The 27,800-nt window shown below is 48.5% G+C and overlaps 1 protein-coding gene across 2 annotated transcripts; it reads left to right on the top strand.

Annotated features, from left to right (window-relative positions):
- Nucleotides 1-234: 234 nt before the first annotated feature.
- Nucleotides 235-27,800, top strand: MYH3 (myosin heavy chain 3). Of its 2 annotated transcripts, none has more exons than XM_002806793.7 (41): nt 235-322; nt 1,726-1,781; nt 2,805-3,016; nt 4,938-5,081; nt 5,504-5,660; nt 6,781-6,808; nt 7,169-7,277; nt 8,525-8,617; nt 9,740-9,803; nt 9,885-9,983; nt 11,553-11,656; nt 11,744-11,882; nt 12,893-13,011; nt 13,095-13,244; nt 14,294-14,464; nt 14,564-14,870; nt 14,977-15,047; nt 15,614-15,701; nt 15,784-15,901; nt 16,293-16,416; nt 16,510-16,646; nt 16,732-16,987; nt 17,179-17,421; nt 17,503-17,679; nt 17,789-17,934; nt 18,015-18,105; nt 18,519-18,908; nt 19,023-19,149; nt 20,817-20,935; nt 21,107-21,303; nt 21,645-21,828; nt 22,485-22,650; nt 22,950-23,074; nt 23,577-23,885; nt 24,325-24,528; nt 24,605-24,730; nt 25,871-26,041; nt 26,133-26,237; nt 26,402-26,497; nt 26,594-26,731; nt 27,656-27,800. In XM_002806793.7, exons 3-41 carry the CDS (start codon nt 2,813-2,815, stop codon nt 27,680-27,682), a joined length of 5,823 nt encoding a protein of 1,940 aa, XP_002806839.3. In that variant the 5' UTR covers nt 235-322; nt 1,726-1,781; nt 2,805-2,812; the 3' UTR covers nt 27,683-27,800. The 2 variants fall into 2 exon arrangements, with proteins under 2 accessions (XP_002806839.3, XP_078229166.1); XM_078373040.1 differs by having other exon boundaries at nt 302-422.

The following is a 27,800-nucleotide window of genomic DNA, read 5'->3' as shown; positions in this document are numbered from 1 at the left end:
CAGGCTGCTGCCCGCCCTCCTCCACCGGCAGCGAGCCCATCCCATCACATCAGGTGAGGGAGCACCGGCCCCAAGTTCAGAGAAAGGCATCCCAAACTCCCGACGTCCTGTAGTCGGAAAATGGTGATGGATCCTGCTCATTTCTAATTATACCCCTTTCCCTTGGCAACGACCAAAATACGTGTGGAAGAAGCTGGTTCTCGGCTTGTGGGGCTGCTCATCCTCTTTCCAAATATAGAAAAGGAATGAGCCACGGGGGTTAGCAACGGCCTATAAAAGCCCGGGGAGCGGCCAGCCCTCTGTGGCTCGCTCGTGGGTGGAGGTAAGTCACAGGCTCTTCTCGGTCTCAGCTGCTTGGAGCACACCCACTCGGTGGGCACATCCACACCCTGTGCATGGTGCCCTGGCCCTGCCTGGCTTTGGTAAGGTGGTGCCTCATCCCTCTCTGAGTTTTCTTTTGTTTCTTTTTTTGAGATGGAGTCTCGCTCTGTTGCTAGGCTGCAGTATAGTGTCGCAATCTCAGCTCACTGCAACCTCCACCTCCTGGGTTCAAGGGATTCTCCTGCCTCAGCCTCCCGTAGCTGGGACTACAGGCACACACCACCATGCCTGGCTAATTTTTGTAATTTTAGTAGCTACGGGTTTTCACCATGTTGGCCAGGATGGTCTCGATCTCTTGATCTCGTGATCCGCCCACCTCGGCCTCCCAAAGTGCTGGGATTACAGGTGTGAGCCACAGCGCGCAGCCTCCTCTCTGAGTTTTCTTAGGATAAGCTCGGTGTAGACAGCAAGGTTTCCCTGCGCCCAAACACCCAGCACCCCCTGCCTCCAGCATCTTCCACAAGCAGAGGCCTTGCAGGTTCTTTCCCCACCCACTCTCCCAGTCCTCCTCTCCACGTGTCCTCTTTGGCAGGATCCTTTTGGATGCCCCCTGGGCCCAGCTGCCATGGCTGCCATTCTCCCATCGTCTCTGTGACCCAGGAAGTTTTGACAGGACTGGGGGCCTCACCCTGCCCTCACCGTCTCCACCTGGGCTGCGCATTTGCCAGGTGTCTTGTCCTTTCAAGACCACCCTGGCTGTGGCCATTGTGTGTAGATTAATCTCAGAGATATTGCCTGCTCACAGACAAGGAGATCTGCCCCTGTTCTGGAACTGGAGGCTTTTAGCTGGGATGCCATCTCTGCTGTCCAAGTCTAAACAGGAGGCAGGAAGACTGAAGCAGGCACCATTACAGGCTGGGAGAAACCAGATTTCTGCATAGCTGAGGGTGTTTCCTCCCTGCATGGCTACCTGTGGGTCATGTCCCATCTGCTCCTCCAGCCTGTGTTTTCGTTGTTTTGAGATGGAGTCTTGCTCTTTTGCCCAGGTTGGAATGCAGTAGCATGATCTCGGCTCACTGTAGTCTCTGCCTCCCGAGTTCAAGCGAGTCTTCTGCCTCAGCCCCCCTAGTAACTGAGACTACAAGTAATAGCCACCATGCTAGGCTAATTTTTATATTTTTAGTAGAGATGGGATTTCACCATATTGGCCAGGCTGGTCTCGAAATCCTGACCTTGTGATCTGCCTGCTTCGGCCTCCCAAAGTGCTGAGCCACCATGCCTGGCCCCAGTCTGCCTGTAAATTATTAGTCCTTTATCCTTTTAAGTTAACTCACCAGAAGCCAATTCAACATGGAAGCAGCCACCCCAGGTGCCGCTAAGTTGGGTATGTGCCTATTATTCCAGGTCTGGGACCTCCTGGCTGCTGCTTTTGGCTCTCATCCTACAGGTGGGACTCTCAGGTGAGAAGCTGGGCCCTGTCCATTGGCTGTTGGAGGTCTCTAGGTGATCCAAGCTTGCCAATTCCTCCTCCCACCCACCATAAAGTGACAGAGGGACAGAGGAACTAGCACGTTTAGACAAGGACAGGTTCAGACGGGAGAGGAGGTGGCATTTGGGGTACTGTCAAACAGATGCTGATGTTAGATGTTTGCTTTTGTTCTTAGCAACCGAAGGAAGCAAAAGGCAGGTTCCCTGGTGAGAGGATGTAGCCACCTTAATTGAAATGGTTCAAATATTTCTTTGCTATTTGCCATTAGCACACTGTCTTTGAAGAAGACATTTATTTTTTAATGGTGTTTACTTTATTTGCTTGTTTATTTATTTATTTTTGAGATGGAGCTTTGCTCTTCTTGCCCAGGCTGGAGTGCAGTGGTGCAATCTTGGCTTACTGCAATCTCCATCTTCCTGGTAAATGATTCTCCTGCCTCAGCCTCCCGAGTTGCTGGGAATACAGGCACTTGCCATCATGCGCAGCTAATTTTTGTATTTTTAGTAGAGATGAGGTTCCACCATGTTGGCCAGGCTGGTCTCAAACTCGTGACCTCAGGTGTCCACCCACCTTGGCCTCCCAAAGTGCTGGGATTACAGGCATGAGCCATCCCACTGGCCTGGTTTTTATTTTTAAATAAACAGCAACACCTGGGTTTCACAGAAGAGGAAAAGGAGGTCCCAAGAGGGGTGCTCACTTCCAAGGTCCCTTCACCAATTCAAGCCTCAGATGCTTGAGGAGCTTGGGTTAAATAGGCTGTAAGCCTGTCGCACACAGTAGCCCCTCAATAATCATGTGCCCGTGTGATTTCCTAGCACTGAAGTTCTTTGGGTGGAGCTCCTCGAGGCATGGGGACAGCCTTGTTCCTGGGACCCTCCCTGACTTTGAGTGCTCCTGTGGCTGAAGTGGGGCAGAGCAGATGCTGAGACAGCCTGGAGCTGCTGGGCACCCAGCAAGGGGGCAGCTGAGCTCACTGGGTGGGTTTGCTTTCCAGCTGACACCATGAGCAGTGACACTGAAATGGAAGTGTTCGGCATTGCCGCTCCTTTCCTTCGGAAGTCAGAAAAGGAAAGGATCGAGGCTCAGAACCAGCCCTTTGATGCCAAGACTTACTGCTTTGTGGTGGACTCAAAGGAAGAATATGCCAAGGGGAAAATCAAGAGTTCTCAGGATGGGAAGGTCACCGTGGAAACTGAGGACAACAGGGTAAGACTCTGCACCCTCCACAGGCCGCTGGTCCTCCACCGGGTCTCTGTGGTTGTCTTAGGTATGCATCTGCCCAACCCCAGCCACCTCCAGATGTGGCTCCAGCACTGGAATGCCACCTACGATGTAGCCTGCGGCTTTCCAGGTGTCTTCAGAGAAAGCAGGGTGGATATGGGCCTCAGGTTCGCTGGTAGAAATAGATGCTGGCTGTGGCTGATTAAAACAATTAGTTTTCAGGTATTTTTGTCTATGTTCACGGTAGGCCAGAAGCACCCAGCTCCATTCATCCCAAGGGTGTGGAGGTGGGAGTTCAACACTAATGAGAGCTGTTTTAGAAGACCTTCCTTTGATAGCCTAGATTTCTCCCAAATTCTTTTAGCAATGGCCATCTAACTAAGAAAATAAGGAAAACAGGTAAGGGATCCTAGGGGACCACAAGCTCAATGAAATAGCAGCTTCCTTGTATCGTGAAGGTGATGAGCACTGCAGCCCGATACATTCTGGCCCAAGCCATTGTGGGGGTGCTGTGAGAAATTGTGGACCTCACTAGTTTCTAAAACCTAGACCAGGAGAATCTGGAAATGTCCCAGGAAGGAGGGAAGGAAGGAAGGAAGGAAGGAAAGAAGGAAGGAAGGAAGGAAGGAAGGAAGGAAGGAAGGAAGGAAGGAAGGAAGGGAGGGAGGGAGGGAGGGAGGGAGGGAGGGAGGGGGGAGGGGGGGAGGGAGGGAGGAGAGGAGAGGAGAGGAAAGAGAAAATGCAAGAGACTAGTAAATAGTATCATTAGGCTGGGCATAAAGGAAAAAGGCATTGAAAACAGCCCGGCAGTGCTACTAAGCATTGGCGCTCCCAGAGGTGGCTCTCTGTGTATTTCAGATAAGGAGATAAGGATGGGCTCCTAACGCGTCAGGGAAGGTGGAAGTTAGACACAGTGAATGATAATCTAAGATGAGCCTAAGAGGCCACCATAGACAGTGAGGGCACCTTGGTGAGGATGGTTTGAATGAATCTCTGCTTGAAGGCAGGGAAAAAGCAGGTTTCCTGTTCACACTGCCCAGAGACAGAACCAGGAAAACTGATCCTTTCAGAGGAGGTCACAGAGAAAAAGAAGGTGAGGACAGGGCATGGGAGAGGAAGACGAGCTCCCCACCACCAATGCCTGAGGTCCTGTAGCTCCAGGAAGTCTGAGGGTGTGGGGGTTTCTCCTGTGGAGAGAAGCGGAGAGACACCTGTCTTTGCTCAGAACTCTCATGGTGCCGTTTGCCTGGCTTATAACAATCTGACCCCTGAAAGGGCAGGAAAGGGGTGAAGGGGGCAGCTGGGGGACCCTTTCATAAGCATGCTGGGGGTGGGTGGTGAAGGCGGAAGATGTGGGCTGGGGACTAGACAGCTGCTTTCAGAGAGCTCAGAATGTTGGCAATCTGCGGGCACCAGCCTGGTGATCCAATGCCTCTCATTCTCTTTGGTCTCTGCCTCAGGACTGCAGGGGACATACGTGTCGTTTTCTCTAGTAGACGGCACAGAGCCAGCTGCTGGAGCTGGATTTTGGTCCAAGCAGTGTTACTGACAGCTGAAAGTTTCCTGTGGCTCCCGGTCCCAGGCACCATCGCCCACATCCACCCACAGAGATCCTTTTTTCCCACTTCTGACATCCGTCTCTCACCTCAGGCCCACTGGAGAGGAAAAAGAAAGCCCTGAGTAACAGAGACAAAGCCCATTCCATCAGCACCTCCACAGCTGCCCCAAAGCCTTTCCTCCTCTCGCTGCAAGCTGGGCTTGCCCTAGGGCTCAGCCCTTCCCTTTCAGCTTGAGAGTCTCTTGGTCTCTCAAGCAGTCTCTCTTGGTCTCTCTCGAGAGTCTCTTGGGGGCAGCAGACAAGACATGCAGAGAATCTTAGTGAAGCACTGTGACTCTTCCCTTTTAGACCCTGGTGGTCAAACCGGAGGATGTGTATGCCATGAACCCCCCCAAGTTCGACAGGATTGAGGACATGGCCATGCTGACACACCTGAACGAGCCGGCTGTGCTGTACAACCTCAAGGACCGCTACACGTCCTGGATGATCTATGTCCGAGAGGGCTTTCCCCGTGGTTTCCTCAGGGCATTTGACTTGGGGGCGGGGGAGGGAGGCAGAGGTATGTGTGCAGGCCATGGGATTCTGGAAGATGAGTGCTTGCCTGGCCGATGAACAAAAGACAAACAGGGAAGAGAAAGAAGGCAAGAAAGCGAGAGGTGGATGGTGCTGGAGGAAGGAAGGGAGGGAGGAGAATCAGAAGCCGGAGAGCGTGGAACATGGGGCCAGGCTTGGTCCTGCGGCACTGTGACTCAGTTATGCCCCTTTTTGAGTCTCATTGCCTCATTATAAATAAAAATGGTAGCTTCCCCCCTTTACAAGTTTATCCCAATGAAACATGAGGTAAGAATAAAGGCAAGGGGTTTCACATACCCATAGACATGCATGTACACATGTATGTGTTTTTCCTCCGACAGACCTACTCGGGCCTCTTCTGTGTCACCGTCAACCCCTACAAGTGGCTGCCGGTGTACAACCCCGAGGTGGTGGAAGGCTACCGAGGCAAAAAGCGCCAGGAGGCCCCGCCCCACATCTTCTCCATCTCTGACAATGCCTATCAGTTCATGCTGACCGGTGAGTCTCCCAGGAGGAAGCATGGGGTGCTGGGGCAGGGGCTTCGTGGAGAGGTGCAGGGCAGCTGGCCCTGGATCCCAGGCTGGTCCCCATCTGGTGTTTAGCACAGGGAAAGGAGGAAGGAGGAGCCAAAAGAGGCAGAAAGAGGCTGCATCATGTAGGGCCCCACAGGCCAAGGCGATGAGTTTGGATTTAATGCAAGTGAGAACATGCAAAACTGATGTTTTCATGGGTTAGAACCCAAGACTGACCATTGTATATAGTTTACCCTAATACGGAGAGAAGCCACTGGCTTGTTCTGAGTAGAGACTTGACCTCTCTGAGTCTCAGTCTCATTAAGGAGGCTCTTGATGTTGACCAAAGGATACAGCTGGACAGGAGGAATCTGTGCTGGTGATCTGTCCCACACAAGGGGGACTCTGATAAGTCATAATGCATTGTGTATTTTGAAATGGCTAGAATAGCATATTTTAAATGTTTTCTCCACAAGAAAAAAAGTATGTGAGGTGATGGATTTGTTAATTAACTTGATTTAATCATTCTGCCATATATGTATATAAAATCATCATGCTATACCATATATATATAATTATTATTTGCCAATTAAAAATAAAATGAAAAAGGCCAGGCGTGGTGACTCATGCCTTTAATCCCAGCACTTTGGAAGGCTGAGGCAGACGGATCACTTGAGGTCAGGAGTTCGAGACCAGCCTGACCAACATGGCGAAACCCTGTCTCTACTAAAAATACAAAAACACAGCCCAGAGTGGTGCCGCGCACCTGTAATCCCAGCTACTTGGGAGGCTGAGGCAGGAGAATTGCTTGAACCCAGGAAGTGGAGGCTGCAGTAAGTCGAGATTGTGCCATTGCACTCAAGCCTGGGTGACAGAGCGAGACTCTATCTCAAAAAAATAAAATAAAATAAAATAAACCAGATGGAGGCTCTTCAGATTCCCACCTAAAGCTAAACAAAAAATTCAAAGGAAGAAGAACTGTGCAGTTTAACTCGGTCTGCTTGAGAGTTGAGTAGAATCAGGAGCCTTGTGTTCTAAGAAATCCCAGGATCTAGTCGACAATCTTTTTATATTGCCATCAACTATTTTATTTTTTCCTCTGGCAGATCGTGAAAACCAGTCCATTCTGATCACGTAAGTATCCCTGGCATAGTGTGGTTTCATAGCTGTAACCAAACATGCTACTGGCTCTATTCTCTCCATTAGAAAGTGTGTGGAGCAAAGACTATAATAAAAAGATCAATTTGGGGATGGGCAGGAAGGTCTGCATGAGGCCTCAGAAAAATGGAATGACCCATCCTTGGGTCAACTGAGCAAGTGACTGTGGCATCTGTGCCCTGGGCTTCTGCCTTCTCAAGTGGTCTGTCACATTAGTTTGGTAGGTGTGTGTCAGAGGTGGCTCAGACCATGCCCAGGCCCCAGTATGACATCCTGGAAAGCCTGCTGATACTAACAGACTTATTTCTTTGTCTCTCTTTTGATCACCCTGCACAGCGGAGAATCCGGGGCAGGAAAGACTGTGAACACCAAACGGGTCATCCAGTACTTTGCAACAATTGCAGCTACTGGGGACCTGGCCAAGAAGAAGGACTCCAAAATGAAGGTACAGATGGGAGAGAAAGGCTGGCTTTGCTTCCACTTTTAACCGTTGTCTTAATCTTTGAATAAGGGAGCCAAATGTCCTCACATTCCTCCCTTTTCAGAGAAGGGAGAATGGGCTGGGATTTACTGTTTTGAAGGATAGCTAGTCATTTTAGATGAGGAGTTGATCTTGTAGGACTAGATCCCAGGATTTCTTAGAAGACAAAGCTCTAAGGCTAAACTAATAAAGGTCAATCTGCAGACAGCTCAGAGAGCTTTTTTTTTTTTTTTTTTTTTTTTTTTTAGATGGAGTCTCACTTGCCCCCCAGGCTGGAGTACAATGGCACAATCTCAGCTCACTGCAGCCTCTGCCTTCCGGGTTCAGGTGATTCTCCTCCCTCAGCCTCCCAAGTGGCTGGGATTACAGGCGCCCACCACCATGCCTGACTAATTTTTGTATTATTAGTAGAGATGGGGTTTCACCATGTTGGCCAGGATGGTCTCGAACTCCTGACCTCAGGTGGTCTGCCCGCCTCAGACTCTCAAAGTGCTGGGATTACAGGCATGAGCCACCATGCCCAGCAGAGAGTGTGTTCTTTTATGGCAGAATCACGTATACCAATGTGAGTGAATCACAGCATATCCTGGCCTTTGGAAACAAATGTATTATAGCAGTATGAAATAGATATGGACAACTGACTAGAGAATCAAGGGATCAAAGTGTTAAAGGAATGTTCAGTCAAGAGACCCAACTGTAGCACCGAATATAACAAAATGGCAAAAGTGTTTTGAGTAAGACATAGTTCTGATTTGGTTGGTCCTCAGATTGGAAAGTCAAGGAGGGTGGGGCTTTATCAGGGCAAGCCAGAGTCACAGAGTGGGTGAGCAGTTTTTACTGCCATTTTGTGGCTTACAAAAAAAAAATATTTCCTCAGGCCGGGCATGGTGGCTCAGGCCTGTAATCCCAGCACATTGGGAAGCTGAGGCGGGCGGATCATCTGAGGTCGGAAGTTCGAGACCAGCCTGACCAACATGGAGACACCCTATCTCTACTAAAAATGCAAAATTAGCTGGGCGTGGTAGTGCATGCCTGTAATCCCAGCTACTCGGGGGGCTGAGGCAGGAGAATCGCTTGAACCCGGGAGGTGGAGGTTGCAGTGAGCTGAGATTGCACCGTTGCACTCCAGCCTGGGCAACAAAAGCAAAACTCTGTCTCAGAAAACAAAGAAACAAAATATTTCCTCGTCCTCACTCAATTTCTTGCATTAGGGGACTCTGGAAGACCAAATCATCAGTGCCAACCCCCTGCTGGAGGCCTTCGGGAACGCCAAGACTGTGAGGAATGACAACTCCTCCCGTTTTGTGAGTCTGAGTTTAGTTATGAGGCTATTTGCTTTGTGCCTCACAAGATAGGCAAGAGGCCTGTCCTCAAAGAGTCACCAGGGGTGACAGGTGATGAGAAATGAAACAACTCAAGACCATTTCAGACAAAGAGAAATTCAGGCCAAGTTGACTGAACAGCATGTGTGAGAGAGGAACTGGGAGCCAGGCTCACTTTAGGCAGGGTGGGCAGGGAAGGTCTCTCTGTGGGGCTGGCACGGGAACTGAGACCGCAGCATGAGAAGGAACCTAGCTTGAAACTAGAAGGGCAAGGGGGGCGGGGATAAACAAAGAACAAGTTTATTCCCTGATGTGGGGAAGGGCCTGGTGCAGTCAGGGCACCTACAGAGGGTCCATGTGGCTGTAGGGAGGAAGGCAGAGGGGCCAGTCTCCTGAGATGAGGTGGAAGAGAGAGAAAGAGATCTGGTCATGTGGGAACTCTGAGCCATGAGAAGAAGCTTGGATTCTACTCCAAGTGTAACAGGAAGCTGCTGAGGGATTCTGTAAGCCAGGGATTCTTTAAGACAGGATTCGATTTACATGTTGAAACAATCACTCTAGTTCCTTTGTTGACTAGATACTTTGAGGTTGAGGAGGAGCATAGAATAAAAGGGATAAATAAAAGGAAATAGGCCGATCGTGGTGGCTCACGCCTGTAATCTCAGCACTTTGGGAGGCCGAAGTGGGCGGATCACGAGGTCAACAGATCGGGACCAACCTGGCCAATGTGGTGAAATCCCGTCTCTACTAAAAATACAAAAATTAACTGGGCGTGGTGGTGGGCACCTGTAGTCCCAGCTACTCAGGAGGCTGAGGCAGGAGAATCACTTGAACCCCAGAGATGGAAATTTCAGTGAGCCCAGATCACACCACTGCACTCTAGCCTGGTGACAGAGCAAGACTCTGTCTCAATAAATAAATAAATAAATAAAAATTAAAAAAATAAGAAGAAACACTAAACCGGAAAGAGAAGAGAGAAGAGGGAGGACATATCTAATTTCAAACTGTAGGGGGAATGGGCTCCTGTTTACATTGCCCAGGAGACAAAGGGAACTATCGGGCCGTGGTAGAACCTGGTCTCCTCCTCAATCCTGCCCCATATAGGGCAAGTTCATCCGAATCCACTTTGGAACCACAGGAAAGTTGGCCTCTGCAGATATTGAAACTTGTAAGTAGACCCATGGGGATTAGATGGGGTCTCAGAGAGACTGGAAACAGTTTGAAAGAGAATCCTGCATTTGTGTTCCAGATCTCCTGGAAAAATCAAGAGTCACTTTCCAGCTGAAGGCTGAAAGAAGCTACCATATCTTCTACCAGATTCTTTCTAACAAGAAGCCTGAGCTCATAGGTGAGGAAGTCACCAATGGGGATGGACTTTTAGGCAGTTTGACTCTGGTCACTAGACCAAGAAGAGTTGTATCTACATATGGTGACTCCACAGTCAATAGAAAAAGTTTTATTATTTACTTGGAGATAGGGTTTCACTCTGTTGCCCAGGCTGGAGTGCAGCGGCACAATCACAGCTCATTTACAACTTTGACCTTGCCAGGTTCAAGCAATCCTTCAGCCGTAGCCTCCTGAGTGGCTTGGACTACAAGGCACATGCCCCCACACCCAGCTGCTAACTTTTGTATTTTTTGTAGAGATGAGGTTTCACCATTTTGCCCAGGCTGGTCTTGAACTCCTGGGCTCAAGCAATTTGCCTGGCTTGGCCTCCCAAAGTACTGGGATTACCAGCGTGAGCCACTGCACCTGGTCAGGAAAAGTTTATTTTAGAGATGGGATGTGACTGTCTTGGCAGTGACATGCCAATTAGAAAAACCTGATCAAATGGAGGTTAACAAGCTCTGGTTTATAAAAACCTTCTGAGCAACTGAACAGCTAACTGTCCTTTGGCGCCCTCTTCTGTTCTGGCACAGAAACAACCTGTGGCTGAACGTGATTACCAAAGCAAACAGCCAAGCCTGTGGAGGCACAACGCTGCTTTCTTTGCTCTTTGGCAGTGTTTGCTCAGCCTTCTGGTCTCCAGCTTGGAAGCCTTTCAACAGATTTTAGAAAAAGGCTATGATTATACCAAACGACCTGGGTGGGCCCTTGTCTTGACCCACATTCAGCCAGTTTTCCCTATTAACTTCTCCCAGCTGACACTGATAATGCACCACTAGCATGCAAGGAAAGGGAATTTAAAGGTTCTCTCTAGGGTCCTTCAGCTCCATTGTGTAGGTGACTGAAAAGTCTTCCCTGAACTATATTTTCCATGACAGCCTGAGTATTGTAGAGCTGTCTAAAATATTTTTCTTTTTTTTTTTTTTTTTTTGATGGAATCTCGCTTTGTCACCCAGGCTGGAGTGCAAGGGTGCAATCTCAGCTCACTGCAGCCTCCGCCTCCTGGATGCAAGCGATTCTGCTGCCTCAGCCTCCCAAGTATCTGGGACTATGGGCACCCACCACCATGCCCAGTTAATCTTTGTATTTTTTTTTTTTTTTTTTTTTTTTTGAGACGGAGTTTCGCTGTTGTTACCCAGACTGGAGTGCAATGGCACGATCTCGGCTCACTGCAACCTGTGCCTTCTGGGTTCAAGCAATTCTCCTGCCTCAGCCTCCCGAGTAGCTGGGACTACAGGCGCACACCACCATGCCCAGCTAATTTTTGTATTTTTAGTAGAGACGGGGTTTCACCTTGTTGACCAGGATGGTCTCGATCTCTTGACCTCGTGATCCACCTGCCTTGGCCTCCCGAAGTGCTGGGATTACAGGCGTGAGCCACCGCGCCCGGCCTGTCTAAAAGTTTTTAATTCTAAGTTCAACTTGGGCTCCAGCGGTTAAAGTTCCAGCCCAGGGTGCAGGAGCTCAGGTCCACTGGGTGGGTTTTTTTCTTTGCATCTGCATGACCTCCTGGAACTACTTGTGATTTCAGAGCTGCTGCTTATTACAACCAACCCCTACGACTACCCGTTCATCAGCCAGGGGGAGATCCTGGTGGCCAGCATAGACGATGCGGAGGAGCTGCTGGCTACGGATGTAGGTGGAACCAACAGAAGGGGTGGGTGGGTGTTCCTCTTCCATCACCAGGGCCAACTGACTGATGTGCTGCCCTTTCCATGCCAGAGTGCCATTGATATCCTGGGCTTCACCCCAGAAGAGAAATCTGGGCTCTACAAGCTGACAGGAGCTGTGATGCACTATGGGAACATGAAATTCAAGCAGAAGCAGCGAGAGGAGCAGGCGGAGCCAGACGGCACCGAAGGTACAAAATCAGTGCAGCAGGCCACAAGCCAGAGCGGGTGGTGGATCCGCTGAGGTCACTTGGTGCTGCTTTTGAAAGCAATTAATCCACTCAGGCACAGTGGTTCACAACTGTAATCCCAGCACTTTGGGAGGCTGAAGGAGCCAGGTCACCTGAGGTCAAGAGTTTGAGACCAGCATGGCCAACATGGTGAAACCCCATTTCTACTAAAAAAAAAAGATTAACTGGACATGGTGGTGCATGCCTGTAATCCCAGCTACTCAGGAGGCTGAGGCATGAGAGTCAGACAGAATTTTGCTCAGTTTCCCAGGCTAGAATGCAGTGGCGTGATCTCGGCTTACTGCACACTCCTTCTCCCAGGTGCAAGTGATTCTCCTCCTCAGCCTCCCGAATAGCTGGGATTACAGACACACACCACTACACCTGGCTAACTTTTTTGTATTTTTAGCAGAGACAGGGTTTTACCATGTTGGCCAGGCTGGTCTCAAACTCCTGACCTCAAATGATTCGCCTGCCTCAGGCTCTCAAAGTGCTGGGATTACAGGTGTAAGCCACCGTGACTGGCCGGCATGAGAGTTTCTAGAACCCAGAAGGTGGAAGGTTGCAGTGAGCTGAGATCACACCCCTGCACTCCAGCCTGGGCGACGCAGTGAGACTGTCTCCAAAAAAAAAAAAAAATTAATCCTTCTTCCATCCAGAGAAGTGAATGACCCTTTCTGGGCCTCAGATGCCCATAGCTATTGTTACCACTCGCTTTTGCTGAGTCACTAAAGTGGTCTTATTTCAGATGCAGTGAGGGATGACTAGGGCTTTCTGAAACCCAGCCCTGCCTTTTCATCAAGTCCATCATATTCTCTGAGTCACTTAGCTTCCCTTGGCCATGTATATGCGGTTTAGCCACAGGGAATGCACAGCATACCGAGATGAATTCAGCCAAGCTTTGAAACATCTGGATGATATTCCAAGTAGCTCTTCCCTGTTTCTGATTGCTGTCCTTGTTTTCTCACCAGTGGCTGACAAAACAGCCTATCTGATGGGCCTGAACTCCTCGGACCTCCTGAAAGCTTTGTGCTTTCCCAGAGTGAAAGTTGGGAATGAGTATGTTACCAAAGGTCAAACTGTGGATCAGGTAACGGCTTCGAGGCCGGCAAAGGGTGTGGGGCCTTGCTGGCCACTGCCTTCATACCCATTAGCTGACCCTTCCCTGGATAGGTTCATCATGCCGTGAATGCTCTTTCAAAATCAGTCTATGAAAAGCTGTTCTTGTGGATGGTCACCCGCATCAACCAGCAACTGGACACGAAGCTGCCAAGACAGCACTTCATTGGTGTTTTGGACATTGCAGGCTTTGAAATCTTTGAGGTTTGTGTTACTTCCATTCATATCTTCATATGGCTTCATATGAGGGAAATTGGTTTTCATGATCCTCAAGGGAAGATTGCAAGGTGGCTTTTTTCCTATAGGAAACTAGACAGAGAGTGGATAGACTAGAAGAGCAGTACTTTTTTGGAAGGGTTTGTATTAGTTCTGTTTTTTGTTTTTGTTTTTGTTTTTTGAAACAGTTTCGCCTTGTCATCCAGGATGGATTGCAGTGGGGCCATCTCGGCTCACTGCGACCTCTGCCTCCTGAGTTCAAGTGATCCTCCTGCCTCAGCCTCCTGAGTAGCTGGGATTACAGGCACGTGCCACCATACCAGACAAATTTTTGTATTTTTAGGAGAGACAGAGTTTCTCCATGTTGGGCCGGCTGGTCTTGAACTCCTGACCTCAAGTGATCCATCCACCTCAGCCTCCCAAAGTGCTGAGATTACGGGTGCGAGCCACTGCACCCTGTTGGGTTTGTATTATTTTTGAAAAGAGGAAGCTGTCTATCAAGTGGAATGTTAAAGGACATTTTTAAATGAATAAAAGAAAAAAGAATTACATGCAATTACTAATTTAGGGACTGCCAGAAAAGAGAGACAGAATTTGAAAAGTTAATCACACACTATTTTCTATAAATATCCCACTGGTTCTGTGTTAGACGTGCATAGCCACTCATCAAAGTATATATTTAGCATTTCCCAGGTACAAGACACACAGGTGAAAAAAACAGAAGAGCTTGTAGTCCAGTAGTCTCTAGTAGAGAAGAAACACAAGTCTATATGGCACGTTGAAGAGTAATTACAAAATAAAGTACACAAGCGATGCCCAGCCTGTGGAACTCAGGAGAGGGAGAAACACCTTCTAACTGGAAGTCTACAGAAGACTCCACGGAGGAGGTGTGACCTGAGGCAGGCCTTGAAGACTGCCACTGTATCTGAGAGTATGAATGCATTTGCCAAGAGCCTGGGCAATGAGGAGGAATGCTGATGGTCTTTGATTTTGAAAGAAGCCTAACTTTTCACACAAACATTATATTTTGTTGTTAGTATAACAGCCTGGAGCAGCTGTGCATCAACTTCACCAATGAGAAACTGCAACAGTTTTTCAACCACCACATGTTCGTGCTGGAGCAGGAGGAGTACAAGAAGGAAGGCATCGAGTGGACGTTCATTGACTTCGGGATGGACTTGGCTGCCTGCATCGAGCTCATCGAGAAGGTAACCTGTTCCATCCCCACAGTCAGCTCTTGTCAGACTCTTCAGCTTGTTACTACAGCTCATATTTACCCCATGCACTCTGCCTTGCCTTCAACCCAGCCCATGGGCATCTTCTCCATCCTGGAAGAGGAGTGCATGTTCCCCAAGGCAACGGACACCTCCTTCAAGAACAAGCTGTATGACCAGCATCTTGGAAAGTCCAACAACTTCCAGAAGCCCAAGGTGGTCAAAGGCAGGGCTGAGGCCCACTTCTCACTGATCCACTATGCGGGCACCGTGGACTACAGTGTCTCAGGCTGGCTGGAGAAGAACAAGGACCCTCTGAACGAGACTGTTGTTGGGCTGTACCAGAAGTCCTCCAACAGGCTCCTGGCACACCTCTATGCCACGTTTGCCACGGCGGATGGTAACAGGAGTGCTTTGTGTTCATGTGATTTCCCTCTATTTGTCCCACGGTAACAAAAAACCTTTTAGATTCACCTACAGCACGTGCCCTCCTTTATTGCTTTCAGCTGACAGTGGGAAGAAGAAAGTTGCCAAGAAGAAGGGTTCTTCCTTCCAAACTGTCTCTGCCCTTTTCAGGGTAAGAAAAGCACAAGTTTATTTGCTTTTAATTGGTTTAAATCATATCAAAATGAGCAGTGTTGAGATTCTAAACTTGACCTATTCAAGAGTAGTAGTGTTGCCTTGATCTGATTAGTGTCACTTACTGAGGTGAAGTGACAGGTAATAAAAGATAATAAATATGGTCTAACCAATGTGGGATGAGAATATCACTATTATCCTTTACCAAAGATAGCTGAGTTGGCTGGTCTAGCAGGGATGAGTTTCCAGGAAAAACTGTCCAATTTTTCTAAAGGACACCAGCAATAGACCTCACACCCCCGGGGGATCCATACCCTGAGTTGATTTCAGAGAAGCATTTTGTACTTGGCAGGCCTCTGGCTCACTGGGAGACAAAAGACAGTTGTATCAGTTACTAGCCTAGACCTCCAGCCACAGGACCATTAAAAGACAGAGCTAAATCATTTCACTATCCTTTAGAACTTACAATTAATTTTAAACATAGATCTTATTTTCATTACAATGGATCTCTGTCTTCATAAAAACCTCCAGTAGAATGGCAAATGTCATTTTTTTTTCTTTTAGGAAAATCTGAACAAGCTGATGTCAAACTTAAGAACTACTCACCCTCACTTTGTGCGTTGTATAATTCCCAATGAAACCAAAACTCCAGGTGAGACACCTGCTGGCTCTCCAGGCGGTGCTCGGTTTTTAAGAAATTCTGTGTAAGGCTGACATCTTGCTTCTGTCCCCAGGGGCGATGGAACACAGCCTTGTCCTGCACCAGCTGCGCTGTAACGGCGTCCTGGAGGGCATCCGCATCTGCAGGAAAGGATTCCCAAACAGGATTCTCTATGGGGATTTTAAACAAAGGTGTGTACTCAAAATGTTCTATATGAGTGGTGATGAAATGTGCAGACACTGGAATTTGAGAGGGAGAAAGATTGGTATGAAAAGACCCATTTCAAAAGAACAGTTATAGACCGCCACGTAAACTGAACACTCGTCATTTGGTATACATATTTGTGTCTTGCACGTTTTTCTCTGGAATTTATCCGATGTACAAAATGGTAGGAAAAGCTCCGGCCTAAGAGTCAAGAGATCTAAATTCTAGACTGCTGTCTAGCAATGTGACTCTGAGCTGGTGTCTTCATCTCCCGGGGCCTTGGCCTTCTGCCTACAGGAAGAGAGGCCTGAACTGCATGATGTCCAAGGTCTGTGTGTTTGCCAAAAGTCTGTGATGATTTCCGTGTCTACAATGCAGATACCGAGTGCTGAATGCCAGTGCGATTCCTGAGGGACAGTTCATTGACAGCAAGAAAGCTTGTGAAAAGCTTCTGGCTTCCATTGATATTGACCACACTCAGTACAAATTTGGACACACCAAGGTAATGTGTCCTTTCTGACAGATGCTGGCCTTTTTGTCCTCTCAACACAGCATCTCCAGGAAACTGACTCGTGTTGCCCTTCTGCCCCATCAGGTGTTCTTCAAGGCTGGCTTGCTGGGAACCCTGGAAGAGATGAGGGATGACCGCCTAGCCAAACTTATCACCCGGACACAAGCTGTGTGCAGAGGTTTTCTCATGCGTGTGGAATTCCAGAAGATGGTGCAGAGGAGGTCCAGCAGGGTCTTTGTTCAAACATGAGCTCTTTGGGGAAGGTGGGGGGTTCTCTCTCAGAAATAAGCAAGGTCTTGTTTTTAGGGAGTCCATCTTCTGCATCCAGTACAACATTCGCTCATTCATGAACGTCAAACACTGGCCATGGATGAAACTCTTCTTCAAGATCAAGCCCCTCCTCAAGAGTGCGGAGACCGAGAAAGAGATGGCCACCATGAAGGAAGAATTCCAGAAAACCAAAGATGAACTTGCCAAGTCGGAGGCAAAAAGGAAGGAGCTAGAGGAAAAACTGGTGACTCTGGTCCAAGAGAAGAATGACCTCCAGCTCCAAGTACAAGCTGTATGTGTTTAGCAACCTTATTTTTTTTTAACTCTTCTAGATTTGATTATTTATTTAGAAAAACTGGGATTTTGATGGGGATTTTTGCTTTGTAGTTGAAATGCTTCATAAAGAACTTCACATATCACAAAACACTACAATGTCACAAACCTTATATCATTAAAGGAAATTATTATTCTTTTTTTTTTAAGGAAAGTGAAAATTTATTGGATGCTGAGGAAAGATGCGATCAGCTGATCAAAGCCAAATTCCAGCTGGAGGCCAAAATCAAAGAGGTGACCGAGAGAGCTGAGGATGAGGAAGAGATCAATGCTGAGCTGACAGCCAAGAAGAGGAAACTGGAGGATGAGTGTTCAGAGCTCAAGAAAGACATTGATGACCTTGAGCTGACACTGGCCAAGGTTGAGAAGGAGAAACACGCCACAGAGAACAAGGTATTCTCCTTGTAGGTATGTCTAGGTTGATATATTGCAAATTAAACTTTATGCTTATACTTGCTTGTGGATTCTTCTTAGGTTAAAAACCTTACTGAGGAACTCTCTGGGTTAGATGAAACAATTGCAAAGTTAACCCGGGAGAAGAAGGCCCTCCAAGAGGCCCACCAGCAGACCTTGGATGACCTCCAAGCTGAAGAAGACAAAGTCAATTCTTTGAACAAAATCAAGAGCAAACTGGAACAGCAAGTGGAAGACGTAAGTAAATAATGCTCATTGGGGGTCCCAGAACTCCAGGGTTGGAGGAGCTCTCAAGGGTCCTCTTGCAAAGTATTTGTTCCCAAAAGGAAATGGTGGCTTTTTTCAGCTGGAAAGCTCCCTAGAACAAGAAAAGAAGCTCCGCGTAGACCTGGAAAGGAACAAAAGGAAATTGGAAGGAGACTTGAAGCTTGCCCAAGAGTCCATATTAGATCTGGAGAATGACAAGCAACAGCTGGACGAAAGGCTCAAGAAGTATGCCCTACAACTACTGGCTTCCATTCTGCGAGTTCCTGTGTATTCTGTCTTCATGCATTCGACATTTCTCTTCACAGGAAAGATTTTGAATATTGTCAGCTTCAAAGCAAAGTGGAAGATGAGCAGACACTGGGCCTCCAGTTTCAGAAGAAAATCAAAGAGTTGCAGGTCGGAGGCCTTTGCATCTCTCTTTTCCATGTGGGGTCACTTACAGTGAGCTGGGTGCTGTCTGCTGTAAGCCATTTAGAGCAAGTGGACAAGACTGTGGGGCCAGCTACCCCATGGTTCCCTCTCTGCTAGGCTGGCCTGGCAGTGATGAACCGTTTTCTGTAACATCTGACAAAATCCATAATTAAAGTGTTTAAGGTCAAATTTTGTTGAGTAAAAAATGTCCTAGTTTGGTCACTGCAGGGGTAATTACTATGATGGAGCAGAAAAAATTCATGTGATAGGAAATTTGCAATATTCACTAGGGGGAGTCTAAGACTCAGTTTATCTAATGGTGAGGGAAGACAGCCTGTTCTTGACAGAGTCCCTGTGGGAAAGCGAATGCCCACCGGGTGAATGGCTGCCCTCCACAGGCTCGAATTGAGGAGCTGGAAGAGGAGATAGAGGCGGAGAGGGCGACCCGTGCGAAGACCGAGAAACAGCGCAGCGATTATGCCCGGGAGCTGGAGGAGCTGAGTGAGCGGCTGGAGGAGGCGGGAGGCGTCACCTCCACACAGATAGAGCTCAACAAGAAGCGGGAGGCGGAGTTCCTGAAGCTGCGCAGGGACCTGGAGGAGGCCACCCTGCAGCACGAAGCCACGGTGGCCACGCTGAGGAAGAAGCATGCAGATAGTGTGGCCGAACTTGGGGAGCAGATTGACAACCTGCAGCGGGTCAAGCAGAAGCTGGAGAAGGAGAAGAGCGAGTTCAAGCTGGAGATCGATGACCTCTCCAGCAGCATGGAGAGTGTGTCGAAATCTAAGGTGATGGTGGGGACAGGGGGCGGGGGGCGCTCAAGGCCTTCCATCAGAGAGACTCCATCGTCATGCAAACCTGACTTTGCTGACTGACTTTGTTCCCTCTTCTGAATCCTTCAGGCAAATCTGGAAAAAATCTGCCGAACCCTGGAGGATCAGTTAAGTGAGGCCAGGGGCAAGAATGAGGAGATTCAGAGGTGCCTGAGCGAGCTGACCACACAGAAGTCTCGTCTGCAGACCGAGGCTGGTGAGCCACATGCAGGAAACCTGTAGGTCCAAAACCTCCTGGCACCCAGCAGCGCAGCTGGCTGAAACCAAGGGCAGGGTGTGTTTGGGGGAGAATCTCTAGGGAGGCATCTTTTCAGAAGAGAAGAAATTGAAATAACTCACAGAAAGAGCCATTTGAAATACCCTGAAGGGAGAGAACATTGAGAGTTGAGTAAGAACAAGAGAGAGAGAGAAGTAGACCAAAATGAGAAGGGGCTCAAACTATCATCTCATTCAAACTCTTTCAAAATTAATATAGACTTGCATCCAACAGACTGTGATGGGCAGAAAGGAGACTAGAAACTAAGAGCCATGGTCTTCTACTTCTTTCTGCACATGAATTCAGATATGCACTGTCTGCATCCAAGTTTTTGAGAACAAAGAGAGAAACATGGCCAGTGTTTAAAGGTCTTGGTGTACAATAAAAATGTAAGGGAGGCTGGGTGTGGCGGCTCACGCCTATCATCTCAGCACTTTGGGAGGCCGAGGCTGGTAGATCACTTTAGGTCAGGAGTTCAAGACAAGCCTGGTCAACATGGAGAAACTCTGTCTCTACTAAAAATACAAAAATTAGCCGGGCATGGTGGTGGGCGCCTGCAATCCCAGCTACTTGGGAGGCTGAGGCAGGAGAATCGCTTGAACCCAAGAGGTGGGGGTTGCAGTGAGCCGAGACTGTGCCATTGCACTCCAGCCTGGACAACAAGAGTGAAAGTCTATCCACCTCTGCCCTCCTCCAAAGAGTAAGGGAATGTTATCTGGGGCTTCCGCCTAGAAAGTGTGGCTCTGCCCAGCCCTGGTGCATCCTCACAGGTGAATGAATCCTTGGCTGGCAGTCACGGCCAAGGCAATGAAGAGAAAGTTGGTAGCTGCTTTTGCACTCATGTTGGGGGATTCACCTCTGGAGTCATAAAGCCCCATTCCGTGTTTTTCTCTTACCTCTTTGTAAGCATATTAACTTGAACTTACCCTAGTCACCCAAGAGTCTAACTAGAGATACAAAGCTCTAAGTATTTCTCTAAGTATTTGTTAACAAATCAACAAGCAGCTGGAAACACCGGTCACTGGGGAAGTCTGATGGGAGTTATTAGGTGCTCCTGGTAATGTTTCCATTTACAGTTCTCAATGGATTCTTTTTTTTTTTCTTTTTTTTGAGATGGAGTCTTGCTGTGTCACCCAGGCTGTAGTGCAGTGGCATGATCTCAGCTCACAGCATCCTCACAACGCCCAGGTTCAAGCGATTCCCCTGCCTCAGCCTCCTGAGTAGCTGGGACTACAGGCACACACCACCAAGCCCAGCTAGTTTTGTTGTATTTTAGTAGAGATGGGGTTTTACCATGTTGGCCAGGATGTTCTCGATCTTCTGACCTCGTGATCTGCCTGCCTCTGCCTCCCAAAGTGCTGGGATGCCCAGCCAAATTTTTTTTTTTTGACCAAATTCAGTCCCACCTTCCAGTAGTTTACAATAATATCTTATCAGTTCTGCTTTCAGTTTCCTTTTCATGAACAATAGACCTTCTCCCTCAAGAAAAAAGCACATCTTATCATTTCCTCTCTCCCTAAATCTTAGCACAGTGCCTTACACGTAACAGAAACTTGGTGAGTGAATGAGTGAATGAATGAACTCAAAGTATTTCCTTCTGGACACAGGTGAGCTGAGTCGTCAGCTGGAAGAAAAGGAAAGCATAGTATCCCAACTTTCCAGGAGCAAGCAAGCATTTACCCAGCAAATAGAAGAGCTCAAGAGGCAGCTGGAGGAAGAGAACAAGGTATACCTTCGAAGGGAGGCTTCTTTGCTCTTATTTTCAAATTATCACCTGCAGGAAGAAAAATAAAAGACAATTTCATTCAGTAGCTGGTGATAGAAGGGACAAACTTGGATGGTATCATGCACTTGGCACTAGGTATATTAGGCGCTCGTCTCTTTTTGACTTCTGCAGGCCAAGAATGCCCTGGCACACGCCCTGCAGTCCTCCCGCCATGACTGCGACCTGCTTCGGGAACAGTATGAGGAGGAGCAGGAAGGCAAAGCCGAGCTGCAGAGGGCGCTGTCCAAGGCCAACACTGAGGTGGCCCAGTGGAGGACCAAATATGAGACGGATGCCATCCAGCGCACAGAGGAGCTGGAGGAGGCCAAGTGCGTGGCTCTGTTTGCTTTAGAAGAACGACGGGGAATGAATTCGATGAATTTGTTTTTGTTACTAGATGTTTCCCCATCTTATATGTCTTTAAATGTGGTGCTAAACCATCTGAGGGACCTGGCGTTAGCACGTTTTATTAAAACAAACGACTTTGATCTTGGTGAGACACAAGGCAAGTTATTGATCCCAAGTTCTGAGTAGACAGGAAATTCTCCTGGGCGTTTAAAAACACACGGGCGTCTGACTCACACAGATGAGTGATTCCAGCTTGATGAGTAGTGATGTTCAAGTGGATGGAAACTTAAATAACAGCTGCTTCTCTTTGATATTCTTTAAGGAAAAAACTTGCTCAGCGCCTTCAAGATTCCGAGGAACAGGTTGAGGCAGTGAATGCCAAATGTGCTTCGCTGGAGAAGACCAAACAGAGGCTACAAGGAGAGGTGGAGGATCTGATGGTTGATGTGGAAAGAGCCAACTCCCTGGCCGCTGCTCTGGACAAGAAGCAGAGAAACTTTGACAAGGTGTGGGGTCTGCTCTGTCCTGGCTAAACGCCATGACACAGGGGATTTCTAGTAGCTGTGGAAGGAGGGGAATGCATCCCAGGCCTGACTGCTCTCACCGGCAGTGTGGCCTTCAGACAAGTGCCTGAACTTCACTGGACTGTGATTTCCTCACCTGCAAAACAGAAGGAATGGGCTGGGGGTAGAAGCCCCTTTCAAATGTTGCCTGTGGAAACAACCCAATTTCTACGATGTTGTGCGGCCCTAAGCATTTTTCCTTTCCCGATACTGCTGGTCTGTCTAAGCTGAGGTCCCGTTGGGAGGCTTTCTGGAAGCCCTTCTTTCAAGATGGCAGATAAAGTTGGTTGGAACTAATGCTTTAATGAAATATGTAGAAGAACAGGGCCATTTTCATATTAGGAAAAGGGCAATTATACCCAGCTAATTCCTTCTCAAAGGATCAATTTGCTTTTTCAAGATGGCAGTTGTCCCTGACTCATTACCTTGAGTACATTTATGGAACAAAATCTTGATTAGCCCCATAATCAATAACAAACAGCCAGGCAAGTGATGCCAAGGGTGGCCCTAACTCTACATTTAATTTAGTTATTTAGAATTTAGTTAGAAACCTAGAGGAGAGCTCAGAAACAGAGAGACTGTCCATCCCGCTGTTTCAGGTGTTGGCCGAATGGAAGACAAAGTGTGAAGAGAGCCAAGCAGAGCTGGAGGCATCTCTGAAGGAGTCCCGCTCCTTAAGCACGGAGCTCTTCAAACTGAAAAACGCCTATGAGGAAGCCTTAGATCAGCTTGAAACTGTGAAACGGGAAAATAAGAACTTAGAGCGTAAGCCATTCAAAACTGTCTGAAACCTTTTCCTTTAGCGCTCTTATTGCCTGAGAGCATGCTGGTGTGGGTGTGGCTTCTTCCAGATTCCTACACACACGTGCAATAACGCACACACAAAGTGTTCACCATCTGATGGGCTACTTTTTAGTCTGTCTCTATATGATATCTTATCCTCAGGAAATAGGAAACCTTAGGACGATAATAAAAACTAGGTAAAAAGCATTGGGTCAACCCTTTGCATGTCTGGAGACCCATGCAGATGTGCTCATGTGCAATTGAAACTTATTTCTTGGCAGAGGAGATAGCAGATCTCACAGAACAAATTGCTGAAAATGGTAAAACCATCCATGAACTGGAAAAATCAAGGAAGCAGATAGAGCTGGAAAAGGCTGATATTCAGCTGGCTCTAGAGGAAGCAGAGGTGAGCGCTAGGAGGTGGGCGCAGACACAGTCATGGTGAGCGGCTGGCGGGGAGGCAGGCTGCTCTGTGATGTCTTCATTTTTGCCCCTGTCAAATCACAGTCCTAATGCCTGCTCATTTCCTGTCGCTCAGCAAAACCGTGAGGCTGAATAATACCTGTGAATTATCTTATATTTATTGGAGAAGACTGTCATATTAAAATAGGCTTAATGATGAGATTTTACAAAATCTTAGATGAATTAAAAATATCTAGAAAGTGCTTTAGGTACCTAAGAAATATGATGATTTAAGCATTACTATTGGTTGACGGTATAATCAAGACCAACAAGCAATGAACATAGTTTTGTTTCTGCACTGAAGATAGATTTGGACCTTTAAAAAAGTGAGTTGTGATTATCATAGGGTTAGATTTAGGATTATTCCACTGAAGCTTTGTTACCCTGGTATAGAGCTAGCTCTATACCAACACGGACACTATTTGATTTGGTTTTGTTTCCTAAAGGCTGCTCTTGAACATGAGGAAGCCAAGATCCTCCGAATCCAGCTTGAACTGACGCAAGTGAAATCAGAAATTGATAGAAAGATCGCTGAGAAGGATGAGGAGATTGAGCAGCTGAAGAGGAACTACCAGAGAACAGTGGAAACCATGCAAAGTGCCCTGGACGCCGAGGTGCGGAGCAGGAATGAAGCCATCCGCCTCAAGAAGAAGATGGAGGGGGACCTGAACGAAATCGAGATCCAGCTGAGTCACGCCAACCGCCAGGCTGCAGAGACCCTTAAACACCTCCGGAGTGTCCAGGGACAGCTGAAGGTTTGAGAGAGCTCCTTGGGGAAAAGCCTCTCCCGTCCTCACATACTCAGAAGATGCAGGCTGGGCACAGTGGTTCACGTCTATGGTCCCAGCGCTTTGGGAGACCAAGGCAAAAAGCTTGCTTGAGCCCAGGAGTTCAAGACTAGCCTGGGCAATACAGCAAAACCTCCTCTCTACAAAAAAATTTAAAAATCAGCTAGGCATGGTGGCACGAGCCTGTAGTCTTAGCTACTTGGGAAGCTGAGATGGGAGGATTGCTTGAGCCCAGGAGGCAGATGTTGCAGCAAGCTGAGATCACGCCACTGCACACCAGCTTGGGTGACAGAACAAGACCCTGTCTAAAAAAACAACAACAACAAAAGAAACTCGGAGATGTAGATGAGGCTCATGGTCCTAATGCCTCAACTTCAAATAGAATGTTCCTTTTTCCTCTGGCTAGGATACGCAGCTCCACCTGGATGATGCCCTCCGTGGCCAGGAGGACCTAAAGGAGCAGCTGGCGATTGTGGAGCGCAGAGCCAACCTGCTGCAGGCCGAGGTGGAGGAGCTGCGGGCCACTCTGGAGCAGACGGAGAGGGCCCGGAAACTGGCGGAACAGGAGCTCCTGGACTCCAATGAGAGAGTGCAGCTGCTGCACACCCAGGTGAGGGAAGGCAAAAGAAAAGAGGTGAGCTTCCAGCCTCAGACGCACCTGGGTAACAGCTCTCCTCTTGCCCTAGAACACCAGCCTCATCCACACTAAGAAGAAGCTGGAGACAGATCTCATGCAGCTCCAGAGCGAGGTGGAAGATGCCAGCAGGGATGCAAGGAATGCTGAGGAGAAGGCCAAGAAGGCCATCACGGACGTAAGGCATCTCCTTCCCGCTGCCGTTGGGCTGCCAGGATTGCACTGCATTAAAGTTCCCACACAGTTAGACAGGTGGGGTCTCCCCCAGACACACCTGGTGCACACTCTGCTCCCCAAGCTCTCCCATCTCCGCCAAATCTCCTGGTCCCACCTGCACTTCAGAGGAAGGGCATAAGAAAAAAAGGCAGGAAGGGATGAAATCCTAGTAGTTCCACCTGGCTTGGAGAGGTGTGCACATCTTTTCATCAACATCTGACTTATTCTAAATATGAAAACAAGATCCTGGCTGGGTGCAGTGGCTCATGCCTGTAATCCCAGCACTCTGGGAGGCCGAGGCAGGTGGGTCACCTGAGGTCAGGAGTTCGAGACCAGCCTGACCAACATGGAGAAACCCTGTCTCTACTACAAATACAAAATTAGCTGGGCTTGGTGGTGCATGCCTGTAATCCCAGCTACTTGGGAGGCTGAGGCAGGAGAATCACTTGAACCCGGGAGGTGGAGGTTGTGGTGAGCTGAGATCACACCATTGCACTCCATCCTGGGCAACAAGATCCAAACTCAGTCTCAAAAAAAAAAAAAAAAAAAGAAAACAGGACCCAGAGGTGTGAATATCCCACACCTTTCTCCCTTCCTGGGTCTCAGAGGCTGTCTCCTGGTGGCCCACAGCGCTAATGGTGCCAACTGCTGCCCGGCGGGAGAACTTTACCTTGAAACGACTGCTGTTTCTGTACAGCCTTAATTTTCCAGAGGTCTTCCCTTAATCTCACTATCCCCAGATCTGTGAGGCTGGGTATCAAGTCAGACTACTCTAAGTCTCAAGCTCCTTTGAAAATATATATTGATGATGATAAAAAAAAAAGAATTTCCCTGGGGCAGAGGAGGGTTTCAAGGAGGCCAGCTTAAGAAGGGGAAGAAACTGTTTCCCAGCCTGTCCCTGAAGGTCTCATTGCTTAGGTTATTTTATCTACTGGGTGTAGCTCTGGCCCTCTTCCAGGGCAGCAGGGTGTACTTAGTCACAGGCTCACCTATTGTCCTTTTTCTTTAGCATGGTCTCTGGTCCTCTGAGGTCCCTGGGTTTTGACAGTTCCCAGGCACTGGAGCTTCCTTAGCATCCTAGCGAGTCCCATGTGCTTTTCAGGCTGCCATGATGGCCGAGGAGCTGAAGAAGGAGCAGGACACCAGCGCCCACCTGGAGCGGATGAAGAAGAACCTGGAGCAGACGGTGAAGGACCTGCAGCACCGTCTGGATGAGGCGGAGCAGCTGGCCCTGAAGGGCGGGAAGAAGCAGATCCAGAAACTGGAGGCCAGGGTGTGTGCAGGAGGAACCCTGCCTGTGCTGCCCTTTCCAGCCTCCCGATCATGCTTCTGCCCCAGAATAATTTCCCCACCCTCTCTCCCAGATCCGAGAGCTGGAGTTTGAGCTTGAGGGGGAGCAGAAGAAGAATACAGAGTCTGTTAAGGGTCTGAGGAAGTATGAGCGGAGGGTCAAGGAGCTGACGTACCAGGTAAGCGGAAGGCAAATGCCATGATCATGTCCTCTGTGAAGTGCAAATGCCACCCCAGACTCTCCACCGAACCCCAGGAAGAAACACGTGAGCCCAGAAAGCAGCCCACGCTGTGTGCAAATCTGCCCCCTCCTCTCCCATGACATTCCCACTTTCTCATTTAGAGTGAAGAGGACAGGAAGAATGTGCTGAGATTGCAGGATCTGGTGGATAAATTGCAAGTGAAAGTCAAGTCCTACAAGAGGCAGGCCGAGGAGGCTGTAAGTGAGATCGGTGCTGACTGCGGCACACAGCCCTGGCCGTTTCCCACAGGGAGTTCTGTGCTGATCTAACCTGCCTGGGCTGTTTGGTTTTAGGATGAACAAGCTAATGCTCATCTCACCAAATTCCGAAAGGCTCAGCACGAGCTGGAGGAGGCCGAGGAACGTGCGGATATCGCAGAATCTCAAGTCAACAAGCTCCGTGCTAAGACTCGAGACTTCACATCCAGCAGGGTGAGGCGCTGACTTGGCAGAACCCCCAGGGACTGTAGAAGCTTCCGAGCTGGAAGGAACCTCAGAGAACCCCTTACTTTAGAACTGGGGACTCTCAGGCTCAGAAGATAAAGTGCTTAAAGCCACTTAGCTGACTACCCTCACTAGATTCCAGGCTGTGAGTCACAGAGAAAACCACCATCCTGCACATACACACCATAGAATACTATGCAGCCATAAAAAGGAATGAGATCATGTTTTTTGCAGGGACATGGATGAAGCTGGAAGCCATCATCCTCAGCAACCTAGCACAGGAACAGAAAACCAAACACCACATGTTCTCACTTATTAGTGAGAGTTGAACAATGAGAACACATGGACATAGGGAAGGGAACAACACACACTGGGGCCTGTCGGGGAGTCGGGGAGAGGGGAGGGAGAGCATTAGGACAAATACCTAATGCATGTGGGGCTTAAAACCTAGATGACGAGTTGATGGGTGCAGCAAACCTCCATGGCACATGCATACCTATGTAACAAACCTGCACATTTCGTACATGTATCCCAGACTAAAAGTAAAAAAAAGAACAAAAAACAAAATCCAGCCATCCTGAAAAGGAGAGAGCGGGTCCCACTGAGCTCATTCACGCGCCCCCTGCTGGTACCAGAAGGCTGCTGCAGGAGTTCCCTCCACAGCCCACTGAACTCATATCAGACAGAAAGTTCAGGGCTGCCCAGCTGTCCGGCTTTCAGGGCTTGCTGTTTTGGAGGGCCAGTTTCTCAGGCTGTGGAGTGACTCCATGTATACAATGGTGCATTTTCCCAAGGTCCAATGTCCTGCGTCCCACTGAAGTAGGCAAGCAACTCCTTGATGCCAGCCAGCAGAAGTGGGGGGCGGGAATCTCTGCCCCCCGACTTGACTCCAGGTGTCTACTTTCTTCCCAGATGGTGGTCCACGAGAGTGAAGAGTGAGCCAGCCCTCCTGAAGGACAGAAGATATGCAAAATGTATATTTTCTTGGTTCCTGATCATCGATACCTAATGTCCATGTGACTCTTTTTCACAAGAAATAAACTTTGCTTTGTTTCAA

This window comes from Callithrix jacchus, chromosome 5 (genome assembly GCF_049354715.1).
Source record: "Callithrix jacchus isolate 240 chromosome 5, calJac240_pri, whole genome shotgun sequence".
Taxonomy (NCBI): domain Eukaryota; kingdom Metazoa; phylum Chordata; class Mammalia; order Primates; family Cebidae; genus Callithrix; species Callithrix jacchus.
The sequence above is the reverse complement of the archived record's forward strand: the minus strand, read 5'-3'. Positions and strand labels throughout refer to the sequence as shown.